At 56.9% G+C, this 10,919-nt stretch overlaps 8 protein-coding genes across 8 annotated transcripts; 3 read left to right on the forward strand and 5 right to left on the reverse strand.

Annotated features, from left to right (window-relative positions):
- The first annotated feature begins 206 nt into the window (after positions 1 to 206).
- SDRG_02652 (hypothetical protein) lies at positions 207 to 2,736 on the forward strand. The gene is made up of 10 exons (XM_008608244.1): positions 207 to 575; positions 624 to 867; positions 908 to 1,009; positions 1,052 to 1,225; positions 1,272 to 1,561; positions 1,604 to 1,690; positions 1,737 to 1,812; positions 1,857 to 2,048; positions 2,092 to 2,441; positions 2,493 to 2,736. Exons 1-10 carry the CDS (start codon positions 244 to 246, stop codon positions 2,692 to 2,694), a joined length of 2,049 nt encoding a protein of 682 aa, XP_008606466.1. The 5' UTR covers positions 207 to 243; the 3' UTR covers positions 2,695 to 2,736.
- A 14-nt stretch (positions 2,737 to 2,750) lies between these two features.
- On the reverse strand, positions 2,751 to 4,075 carry SDRG_02653 (phosphatidylinositol glycan, class K; the record flags this gene model as incomplete). The annotated part of the gene is made up of 6 exons (XM_008608245.1): positions 2,751 to 3,173; positions 3,220 to 3,355; positions 3,404 to 3,652; positions 3,702 to 3,793; positions 3,839 to 3,934; positions 3,980 to 4,075. The coding sequence occupies 6 exons, from the start codon at positions 4,073 to 4,075 to the stop codon at positions 2,751 to 2,753; spliced, it is 1,092 nt and encodes a 363-aa protein (XP_008606467.1).
- Positions 4,076 to 4,824: 749 nt separating this feature from the next.
- SDRG_02654 (hypothetical protein) lies at positions 4,825 to 5,368 on the forward strand. The gene has a single exon (XM_008608246.1). It carries the CDS (start codon positions 4,983 to 4,985, stop codon positions 5,298 to 5,300), a length of 318 nt encoding a protein of 105 aa, XP_008606468.1. The 5' UTR covers positions 4,825 to 4,982; the 3' UTR covers positions 5,301 to 5,368.
- Positions 5,321 to 6,616, reverse strand: SDRG_02655 (hypothetical protein). Its single transcript, XM_008608247.1, has one exon. The coding sequence runs from the start codon at positions 6,571 to 6,573 to the stop codon at positions 5,371 to 5,373; it is 1,203 nt and encodes a 400-aa protein (XP_008606469.1). The 5' UTR covers positions 6,574 to 6,616; the 3' UTR covers positions 5,321 to 5,370.
- A 38-nt stretch (positions 6,617 to 6,654) lies between these two features.
- Positions 6,655 to 7,509, forward strand: SDRG_02656 (hypothetical protein). The gene has a single exon (XM_008608248.1). It carries the CDS (start codon positions 6,670 to 6,672, stop codon positions 7,288 to 7,290), a length of 621 nt encoding a protein of 206 aa, XP_008606470.1. The 5' UTR covers positions 6,655 to 6,669; the 3' UTR covers positions 7,291 to 7,509.
- On the reverse strand, positions 7,506 to 8,459 carry SDRG_02657 (hypothetical protein). The gene is made up of 2 exons (XM_008608249.1): positions 8,145 to 8,459; positions 7,506 to 8,092 (listed from the first exon to the last, which is right to left on the reverse strand). The coding sequence occupies exons 1-2, from the start codon at positions 8,445 to 8,447 to the stop codon at positions 7,580 to 7,582; spliced, it is 816 nt and encodes a 271-aa protein (XP_008606471.1). The 5' UTR covers positions 8,448 to 8,459; the 3' UTR covers positions 7,506 to 7,579.
- A 542-nt stretch (positions 8,460 to 9,001) lies between these two features.
- Positions 9,002 to 10,062, reverse strand: SDRG_02658 (casein kinase II subunit beta). The gene is made up of 2 exons (XM_008608250.1): positions 9,352 to 10,062; positions 9,002 to 9,299 (listed from the first exon to the last, which is right to left on the reverse strand). The coding sequence occupies exons 1-2, from the start codon at positions 10,010 to 10,012 to the stop codon at positions 9,079 to 9,081; spliced, it is 882 nt and encodes a 293-aa protein (XP_008606472.1). The 5' UTR covers positions 10,013 to 10,062; the 3' UTR covers positions 9,002 to 9,078.
- Positions 10,063 to 10,505: 443 nt separating this feature from the next.
- On the reverse strand, positions 10,506 to 10,805 carry SDRG_02659 (hypothetical protein; the record flags this gene model as incomplete). The annotated part of the gene is made up of 2 exons (XM_008608251.1): positions 10,754 to 10,805; positions 10,506 to 10,706 (listed from the first exon to the last, which is right to left on the reverse strand). The coding sequence occupies exons 1-2, from the start codon at positions 10,775 to 10,777 to the stop codon at positions 10,506 to 10,508; spliced, it is 225 nt and encodes a 74-aa protein (XP_008606473.1). The 5' UTR covers positions 10,778 to 10,805.
- Positions 10,806 to 10,919: the final 114 nt, after the last annotated feature.

Genomic DNA, 10,919 nt, shown 5'->3' on the forward strand with positions numbered 1-10,919 from the left:
GTCCACAAACACACTAGCATACGGTGCGTGACACTCTCGCTCTGCGAGAAGCGGTCACGAACGCAATCGTAATCGGTTGACCGCAAGTGTCGTCTGCGCAATCGGCGACAGGTCGTTTAACCCGTTGAAGTGGCGTTTACCCTCTTGATGGGCATTTAACCCCGCTAGCCTGTTTATCCGGATATGGATCCGCCGACAGCCGGATACGCAGCTAGGGGCAGCCAAAGCTTGGAATCATCGGACATGGCCTCGCCGGTGTTGGACGAGCCGGCCGCGGGCGCCACCAGCATGGCCAAGCAGCGCACGATCCGCCTCATGGTCTTGGGCGACGAGAAGGTCGGCAAGTCGTCGCTCATCTCGGCGCTCGTCTCGCAGCACTCGAGCGAGCACGTGCCCCGCGTGCTCCACGACATTGTTATCCCAACCGAAGATACACGCGAGAACGTCGTCATCTCGCTCCACGACACGAGCTCCAACTCGAACGACGTCATGGAAGTCATCAAGACCATCAACCGCAGCGACGCTGCTATCGTGGTCTACGACGTCAGCCGACCCATCTCGTCCCAGCGGCTAAGGTGCGTTTCCATCCATGGTCATCTCTGAGCACCGTTGGCATGTGATAGCTATTGGCTCGACTTGCTCAAGGTGACCAAGGTCATGCCCGTGGTTCTCGTTGGCAACAAGTGCGACCTCCTGCCTGGCGGCTCGGAGATGTCCCGTGTCCAGTCGGTCTTGCGCAACTACAAGTTTATCGTGCACAGCTTGGAGTGCTCGGCCAAGTCGCTCGTGAACGTCAAGAAGACGTTTGGTCTTGCGCAGAAGGCTGTCTTGTATCCGATGGGTCCGCTCTACGATGCGGAGAAGAAGGTACGCAGTCGCCGCCGTCGCTCGTCTTGACTCTTGACAGCAACTGCAACCGACGTTTGTCCAAGTCCTCAAGCGCATCTTTCGACTCTTTGACGAAGACCGCGATGGCATGATCAACCGCGAGGAGCTCAACCGCTACCAGGTACGCGTCGATTCATTTGAGCAACACGCATCCCGCCCGTAGGCGACGTTCTTCCGAGCGCGCATGAAGCAAGAAGAAATCGACATCCTACTCGACCTGGTCCAGCTCGTCAAGCCCGACGGCGTAGCGATGGACAAGATGGGCATCTACCTCGCAGGTTTCGTGTACCTCTCGGAGCTCGCGATCGAGAAGAACAAGCCCGAGCACTGCTGGCAGGTACGTCGTCCGCAGAGAAGACAGAGTAGATGCTCAGACCGTGTAGGTGCTGCGGTCGCTCGGCTACTCGGACGACCTCGCGCTCGACATTCCGTCCGACTATGTCGAGATCCCGCGCGAGGGCCACGAGTACCCAATGGTGGATCTGAGCCCCACGGCGTGCCTCTTTCTTAAGAACGTCTTTGAGCAATTCGCCGCCAAGGACCACACGCTGCACTGGGCGTCCCTCCAGACCATTTTCGAGATTGTGCCCGCCGAGAAGCAGCCGCAGTGGTTCCTCAAGTCGACGCCCGCCACAACAACGCTCGAGCTATCGACCTGGATGGCGCTCTGGAGGTACTGGCCATCGAACGGCACACTGTTTCACCACCCTGTTAGTCTCGAGATGGCGATTTTCCCGAAAGAAACGCTGATTCAGCTCTTCTACCTTGGATTTAGCCACAAAGCTCCCGTGGCCGTCGAAGTGTACGATACCGCAGCGCCGATCAACGCGACTCAAACTCGCTTGTAGACGATCCGTGGCCCGCCGACTGAGCGCCAAGAAGACAATTCGCTGCCTTCTCTTTGGCGCCCCGCGCGCTGGCAAGGTTTGCGCTGCATTGGCTGGGAGTAACTAACAGCGGTATCCTAGACCACGATTGTCAACAAGCTCGTGCAGCTGCCGTTTGAGAGCCCCGGGTATCTCATGGAGACGGATGGCGACGGCGACGAGAGCGATGACACGAACGGGGCGCGTGTCCGACCCATGGACGTCTATCCGTTCCTGCTCCACAACGTGCACGTGGTCAACGACAAGGAGACGACTGGCGAAAAGTACCTCATCGTACGGCCGCCGTGTTTGTACGCTTGGTATAATACTCGGGTAGATGTCGGAGGTGTCGGAAGCCAATGTCTCGCCGCGCATGGTGTCGCAAATCGCGCGCGAGATCCACGTCGATATTGTGTGCTACGTCTTTGACGGCAACGACGCCGACTCGATCGACTACCTCCTCTCGGTCGAGAAGCACATACCAGACTCGATCCCCGTCATGTTTGTCTGCACCAAGTCCGACCTCATGGAGGCCACGCTCACGTCCTCGATCGCATGGGACAAGGCGCTCGCCCACTGCGCGTCGCTCGAGCTCTTTGCGCCACTGAGCGTCTCGGACAAGACCTTGCAGGGCCTCCAGGGCGACCACTCGCTCTACTCGCTCCTTGTCCACCGTGCGCTGCACCCGTACGCGACTTCCATCGGCATCTGCGTCGCATAACAGAACATTGCCCCTAGGCAAGGAGCGCTGCCCTTCTCCGCCCACAAACGCCAGGCCAAGCGGCGGAAGCGCTGGATCATTGGCGGTTGCGCTGTGACAGTCTCGCTCCTCGCGGTCGCGGGCGCCGTCTACTACAAGGAGAAGCTCGAGGCGTACGTGCCATACCTCCCGCTCTGGCTTCAGAAGCCGCTCACACTTCTCCCATCCACGGCCAAGTAGCGCTCTTTTGTCATTTGCAATGCATTGTTTTGGCGCCGCGCAGTCATGTTGTCGCATTAGAGGACCACGGACGAAACGACCAGAAGGGTCGCCACGCCGATGACGGCTGAGGTCCAGACGACAGTGTCGAGATCCAAGTGCATCGCAGGCGACGACTCCAAGTGCTTGCTACTGCCGTCAGCAGCGTCAGGCGATGTTAGGTCGTAGTAGCTGGCAACGTTGGCGGGGCGTTCTGTGGTGGGTGGTGCTAGCGGATACGTCGCGTCGTCGAGCTCGACGTGAAGGACCGAGCCGAGAAAGTCCGTGACCGGCACCTCGTGCAACGGACGGTGGAGGAGCTCAGTTCGTGCTTCGGGGTCCGAGTAGAGCATGCGCGGGTCGTACGAGCCAAAGAGATCGGCGAGGGTTTTGCTGGTGTCGTGGGCCTGCAGAAAGTCGAGTGTCGCATACGTGAAGCGGTCAATGAGCGAGAGGCCAATCTATTGAAACAACGTCAGTGGCGTCATCGGCAATTTCGAGCAGTACGTCAAAGTCCGTGTGGTACGCGTACGAGTTTTGGCCCGTGGAGGCGCTACCAATGGTGACGACGTTGGGCGAGTAGAGCTGCTTGGCGAGCGACCCGGCTTGGCACGTGTCCACCATGAAGAAGAGTTCGTTGTATCTACAAACGCTGGTCAATGCTGCTCATTCGAGCGGCAGATCAATGTACCGGCCTTTGACGTGCATTTCTTCGATCGAGTCGGCAATGTCATGGCTCGAGAGCTCCTCGACGTCCTGAAACTTGAGAAAGCCGTCACCGCCGTGGCCCGTCATGAAGACAAATACGTTGCTCTTCTCGTCCGAGTCCAAGCGACGGTTGGCTGGAGTCCCCGGCTCGTGTCGGCCCGTAAGCACTTTGATAAAGTTGGCCACGTTCACTTCGTCGCCGCGGTAGTCGACCTCAACGTCTTCGCCGTACCTACGTCAGTGAAGCGTCACACAGTCGTTGCGGTATTGCTAGATAGTACAGATTGATCGCATGGTTGTTGCTGTTGAAAACATGGCCAGGGTAGCAGTTGCGGGCGTTGCATGGCATTTGGTCGGCGAGCATAAGCACAATCTAAGGCAGACGAGCTGAGCATAGTGGCACGCGGTTGCTGCGAACCTGGCTGTCGGGAATGCCCAGACGCTTCACCGAGTGGTACAGCGACAGCGCGTTCGTGATGTGCCGGTAGTTGAACCAGAAGCGCGACGCGTCGACCTAAGCCCTCACTCGATGGTGTCAGTGTGCTCGATGGTTACGTACAATGACGGCCCAATTGTTGGTGTGGCGCTCGTAGCCCATGGCGCACACCAGTAGCAGCAGTAGGAAGCTGCTCGTTGCCCAAGAAAAGCCGGCCATCGTGATCGTCTCGTCGGTCCGAGCTGTCGGTCCGTCAAGCAGCCCCGACACGTGGGTTGCTAATAATGTCACCATATAGTGTAAGAACGTATTCTGTTATAGTATTAATTCATTCGTGATATAGTGTAAGTCATTTGCTTGGCACACTATTACGGTCTGCGAGACTGGGCAAGCGCATTCACATTGCACGAAAACACATCGATGCGCGCGACTAGACCCGATTGACTAGAAGTATATATGTAAATGAACAGAGGTGTTGCCTCGTCGTGCGCTTCGTAACCCAAGTAGCCACTGCAGCTGCTGTGTGCTACCACGTTGAATAGTGTATGATGTATTTTCGGATAGATGAATTGTATCCGGAAAGAAAAGATTTCGGCACCAGCTTGAATAATTGAACGCTGGGACAGCAACCAAGAGAGCGAGACGAGGGCGGCCTTTCTATAGAGACGACGTGTGATTTGCGAATATTCATTCCTGCCCTGGTCTCTGATAGAGTCTTTTCTCTGCTTTTTCGCGATTTGACGCGACTTTTTCCGCGCGAAAATGCTGTCGACCGGCTTTGGAGCTCAGATGTGAGGCTCCGACCCCATATCACCCGAGAAGGCTGCTACGAAGCAGCACCTCGGTACGAGTGTTATTAGTACCATGTCAGCCAGCGATATAGAAGCAATGTGGCCGCTTTCGTGGCCGCTGGTTCGAATCCACGTGGTGTGATTGGAATGCCACTTGCACGTCCGAGCGAGCCAATCCGTGACGCGTATTTTGCAGCAGAATCGTTCGATTGGTGGAACCGACGGTTCTGCAGACGCACGTGGCAGGCCAAGCCAAGTCCATGCGAATGTCACCAGCTGGGCAAGCAGCGACCGACCATCGACCGGTCAGTTGGCCTTTTCACTCCTGAGAGCACATGATCAGCCTGAGCATCCCGTCGCCCAAGGCCCTCTTTACACGCTGGCGCCGCCGAAGCAACTGCGAAGACACCAAGAAGTTGAGTCCTGTCGCACTGGCGGGCGCGAGCCGTCGATACACGAGCACGATCAACAACTGCTGCAACTCGCACGCACCGAGCGTCGACCCGACGAGCCAAAGCACGACATTCCAAGGCGATAGCAAGACGTGCGCCACGTGCAAGCGCCAGTACCTGCGGTATGCCAGCAAGTATGATGAATACTGCTCGGTGGACTGCAAGTCAGTCGGGTACTCTAAGTACACGCTGAGCTACTAGGACTATTAGAGACGACCAGATAGGATGTTGCGTCTCGTAATTTATTTAGATTTACTTGCATTATCACGATCTACACTAAATTAGAGTACGCGTCGACAACGTCAAGGCAAGCATCGAGCGTCTCATGGAAGTAGTCCTCTTCGACTCCGTACTTTTTGTACCAGTGGAGATACGCCTTGGCGTGCAGCTGCTGGGCGGCGCGGCTGACGAACGTCGAGAGCATCGGGATCGCGTTCGTTTGACCGTTGGCACTCACCGTGACTGCACCGGACATTGTCATCGGTGGAGCCAACGACACAGTGGTCGCGATGCGCTGCGGTGCCCAGTCAGGCGCTGGAAACGCCCTCTCGATAGCCTTGACCACGGACGTCAAGGACGCAGCTGTAGCGCCACCGCGAACGTGGATATGCCGACCAATACACGGAGATTGGGTCGCAGCATACGGATAGGATGCCACGAGCTGCTTCGTCGCCGCTGCAAGCCCCGCATCGTCATCTGTAGAAGGAAGTAGCGCTACGAGGCGTGAGTCAGAAGGCTTGGAGCGGGGGCGTTGGGCGTAATACGCGGTCCGGACGTCGACAAATTTGGCCGACGCCATCGGGCACGTCTGCGTCACAAACGAGCCGAGATCAAAGGGTCGCTTGTCAGAGGGGAGGAAAAGCCCAGCCCAGTCACCAGCTACGAGCCGGTTCATTTCAGTGAGCGAAACACCGCCGGTAGCGCCACGCCAATGGGCCACGAGGCGCGCGACGTCGTCGTTGTCCTTGTACAAGATTGCGTCCGAGTACGTCTGGAGGTGGCGCAGCGTGAAGAGCGCGTTGTAGTTTTGCAGCGGCGAGTCGCCAACAAGCGACGGCGCAATGCAGCCGTTGAGAATATACGCCTTGGGATATGTGTCTCGAATAGCCTCCAGAAGTCGGCTTCCGAGGCCAGCGCCCGTCCCACCTGCTAGGCTGTGCAAGAGGATCGCCCCTCGATAGCAGTCAACGACCTCGATTTCCTTGCGGAGCGACTCGAGCACACGCGCCGTGAGCGCGATGTTTGTTGTTTGGTGGTAGCCCATCGCCCAGTTGTTGCCGCGACCGCTCTGCTCGACGTGGACACCGGCGACGCTAACGCGGTCGGCGATCGCGCCAACGACCTTGGGCTCCGAATCGACGAGAATGCAAGGTCGGTGGGTCTGGCCGTCCGCAGCCGCGCCATGCTGCGAGAGCGCAAGGAGCTCGGCGCCGACTTGGTTGCCGCACTGCCCAATACAGAGCGAAATGCTCATGGGATCGTCCGCCGTCTGCTTTTACTGGGGAGTTCCAAGGTCGCTTAGAAGCGCCATGATACGGTGTCGGGTAATTACTCCCTTGGACGGTCAACGATGAAATTCTTGTCCATTGCGCGCGCCGTCGAGGCCGAGGTGCCAAAGATCAAGGGATCGCGCTTTATCGGTTTCGCAAGTCCCGTGACGTCGCGCCAAGAGGCTTTGGCAGTTGTCGCCGCGCGCCGAGCGATCTTCCCGCAGGCTAATCACCACTGCTTCGCCTACACGCTCGCGTCGCCGCCCGAATCGTTCGCGTCCGACGACGGCGAGCCCCACAACAGTGCTGGCCGGCCGATCCTGCACGTCTTGCAGCAGCACGACGTGCTCAACGTCTGCCTCGTCGTTTCGCGCATTTTTGGTGGCACAAAGCTGGGCACAGGCGGTCTCGTTCGGGCCTACAACAGCGCGGCCAAGTGCGCGATGGAGACCGCGAGCATCCAAGAGACGTGCGTTCAGCATATTCTCACCGTACTCGTGCCCATTCATGCCGTCGCCGCCGTCAAGAAGGCTCTGCACCGCTTCGATGGGCACGTCGAATCTCTTGCCATTGAGGGCGACTCGGCCGTGCTAGTCTCGCGCCTGCCACTGACACACGCCATCGCTTTCGAGTCAATGGTATCCGAGTCGACAAATGGACGTGCCATCATCTCACGAGCGCACGAAGAAGATGCAAGGTAAATGACACGTGTACCTTTGAGGGGACTTTCGTTAGGACCGTCATATTCTCGAAGGAAACACAGTGAGCTGTACTGACGTGTAAGATGATGGAATGCAGTTGGGAGCGAGCATTGCATGTACACATACGTCCTTCAAGCAGCAATGACTATGGCGGCCGACGTCGCAGCAAGCTAACCTCCATCGCGCTCTTGACCCCATCAATAAACGAAATTTCGTCCGTTTAAGCATAAAAAGTTGGGCGTTGAAGGGTTAAGATGTTGCAGTAGGACTGTGTTCATAAGATTACGCTCTAGTCCTTCTTGGCACGGGGCTTGCCGCCGCAGTACGTCTTGGCAAAGAAGAAGACGAAGAGCCAAAAGAGGGACTGAACGTACAACATGTATGTGACTTGGACGCGGAACGGGATCTTGGGGCACGCGTTCGCGATCACGAGGTAGCCTTGGACGTTCATGATGGCAAACTGGACGAGCTGCAGTACGGTGAGGTACTGCTTCCACCAGATGCTGCTCGTGTGCGAGCTCACGAAGTAGTACGTGTACATGATGGTGTGGATACCGCCGTTGAGGAGGATCGTGAGGTAGATTTCACCGTCGTAGCAGACGCGGAAGAGGAACCAGTAGACGAGGAAGACGCTGAGGTGGTGGTACACGTGCAGGAACGAAAGTTGCTTCCACTTTTTGCCCACAATGATGATCAACGTGTCCACAAAGTCGAGAATCTTGGACATGTAGAAGAGCCAGAGGAGCCGACCCATGGCCGGGTTTGTCGCGTCATACGGGTTGCAGGGATAGAACGAGTAGTGCTATTGCATCACTAGCATGAGTTTCCGACTCGTTGCGATAAAGATGGCTTACGTGGCGGTAGGCTTGGACACCGGCTTCAATGCACATGTACGAGCACAACATGATCTGGATCGGGTTGTACACGAACTGCAGCATTCGCGTGTTCACGGCGGGGAAGCCGAGCATCATGATGGTCGAACCCAAGACGATCGCGGCCACATAGAGGAGCGCGATGGCGAGGGCGCTGGCAAAATCGCCCAGCGGCCAGGACGCAATCGCCGACGCCTTGTAAAGACCATCAGGGTCCATGAAGTTGAGAAACGCATCGCCGATCGGCGTTGCCCAAGCTTCGAACGCGTGCCAGTACGTCTCCATTGTCCGAGAAGGCAAAAAGCAAAGTGGTGGGGATTGTCCACGGACGCCAACCTGGTCGGACCAATGGCCTTGCAGCCATGCTGTTTGCAACAATCGGATTGGCTAAAATGGGAATTGCGATCTTCCCGCGACCAGCAAAAATCCGCTGAAGTCCGGTGAAGCACCGTTGACGCGACAGTCCCTTGGCAACCAAGGGTACCAGTCGAGTAGAGCGATTTATGGCGGCAGAGTCACCGAGAGAGAATGCTTTTCTTGTTAATGACGACGATGGATGCGAGGAGCGGAACCTTAGGGGACGCGGAAACACCGACGCTTCGATGCGAGCTGCATGCCAAGTTCAACAAAACGGCCAAACCTATCCTGGTGCTCATCTGACGTATGCAGCGACGATCTTCAGCAGCTTGATGACGGGACTTGCGTTTTCAACTGGGACGGCAAACGAAGCATAGCCAAGGATCCGACTTGACTCGAAGCGCAAGCAAGATGGTACGTGATCGATGTGCTCGTACCCGCACGCCAACCATCCTGCACGCTGAGGGAGGAAGAAGTGAGCGTCGACAAGGGAAAACGTAATCATCATATTGGGTAGCGTGTGGGTAGCAGTATTTGTTGTGTACTCGCACAACTGCGTCTACACCGCCTTGTCCTGGATCTGCTTTCGCCGGCCGCGGCGATGGCCGTTTCTATCGTTTTCCTTTTCCCGCTTCCCGAGGTAGTATTCGCTTGTGTGATGTATTTTGTAGCCAAAGATTCGGGGCACGTACGCCTGCGACGGCGGCGACGGCACGATCGACGGGTGCGTGAGGAGGAAGAGGTGCGGGAAGGTAGTACCAAAGTACGAGCCGTCTTGGTCTACTCAAGAAAGCGCGTTAGTCTCCATGGTTCGAGTTGTTGTGCATCGTACTGCCTTGACGCTGCGATTTGGGGAAGAAGATGTCCCGGCAGCGGGGGCAAAAGATGTTGACGGTCGTGTGGCGAGGCACATCCGACTGTCCAACGGGCAGTACAGGCTGGCCTTGGCAGTGCACGCGGTGGCATCGGCCAAAGTCGACGTTCTGGTACTTCTCGAGCATGGCGGCCATGCCCCGCGTCGTCACAATGTAGCGCGCATGGATGAGGCCGTAGAGCATCTCAGCCGCAGACTCGACCATCTCCTGCTGGATATCCGTCAAGCTGTCTTCGTGCGGCGTCTCGACGTCGAGGATCATGTCCATCGCGTAGTCGTAGTATGGCACGATGCTGCTGAGGCCGGTCATGTTGAAGTCGTCGATAATGTAATCTTCGTCGACCTCGCAAAAGAACTCGTTGCCGCGCAGCGAGCAGAACCACGAGATCCAGCTAAGCTCCTCTTCTTCTTCTTCTTCGTCGTCTTCATCGTCGTCATCGTCGTCGCTCTCGCTCTCGACGTCGCTCGACTCGAGGTCCGAGATCACGGGCTCGTCCGGCGCACCAAGGACGTCTTCCTGGAGATCGTCGTCTTCGTCAGCGATGTGCTCGTCGGACCGCCCATGTTCCAGGCTCATGGAGGCCATGCTGTGCATGAGGGGATCGTGGGGGCTGGCCATGCTTGCGTCCTCCCGCGGTCTCCTCGTTTTCAAGTCAATTTGGTTGGCCCAATCTCAGGCCGTAATTTTTCCACGTTGCTATACAAATAGCAAGGTATTTATTTTAGCAGGTTCTGCACAAAAACCTCCATCACTCTATGCAATGTAAAAAGAGAGGTTCGATCCAACGCCCTCTCACGATAGCGACACCGTGGTTCAAGATCTTAGCGCCGAGAGAACGTTACAATTCCGTAGCTGCATATTGGGATGCTGACATGACAGAAGCTTTGCAGCTCATTTGCTAGCTACAATACACCGTACTCAAGCTAGCAGTCATGTTTTGGAATGTCTTCATTGATCGCACAAACACTGAAGGACGTGACGCAGTACGACAAGCACGTCCTGCCATGATTAAAGCAAATAAACGGTACAAGATCATTGGCATTAGCAAAGTCTATCAAGATAGAAATGCTACATCGGACACACACGACGAAAGCAGGGGGCGTGTCGAGGCTTAGGCGTAGCGCGTGTCGTCAGCGAGGCGGGCGTAGCCATCTTCCATGGAGACGTAGCCGTCCGCCTTCTTGGCAAGAAGCACCGAGGCGACGACAGCGACGGCGGCGATGCACGCGACGACCAAGAGCCCGTTGTTGGCAGCGGAACTGTACACGGCGTTGAGTTGGCTGGAGCCAATGGAAACAGCCTTGGCCGAGCACTGCGACACGGTGTCGCTGAGGTACGTGGCGACGCTGACGCTCTCACTGTCGAGGTAGACGAGCACGTCATCGCCAACGGGACACGTCGAGCACGTGCCGTCGCAGAACGTGTTCTTGTCACAGAGCGTAGCGCCCTTCTTGCAGAGAACCGTTTTGTCTGCAAAAAAGTCCTTGCAGTTGCCCTTGCCGTCGCAGTAATCTTGTGCGTCGCA

This window comes from Saprolegnia diclina, assembly GCF_000281045.1.
Source record: "Saprolegnia diclina VS20 unplaced genomic scaffold supercont1.6, whole genome shotgun sequence".
Lineage (NCBI taxonomy): Eukaryota > Oomycota > Saprolegniomycetes > Saprolegniales > Saprolegniaceae > Saprolegnia > Saprolegnia diclina.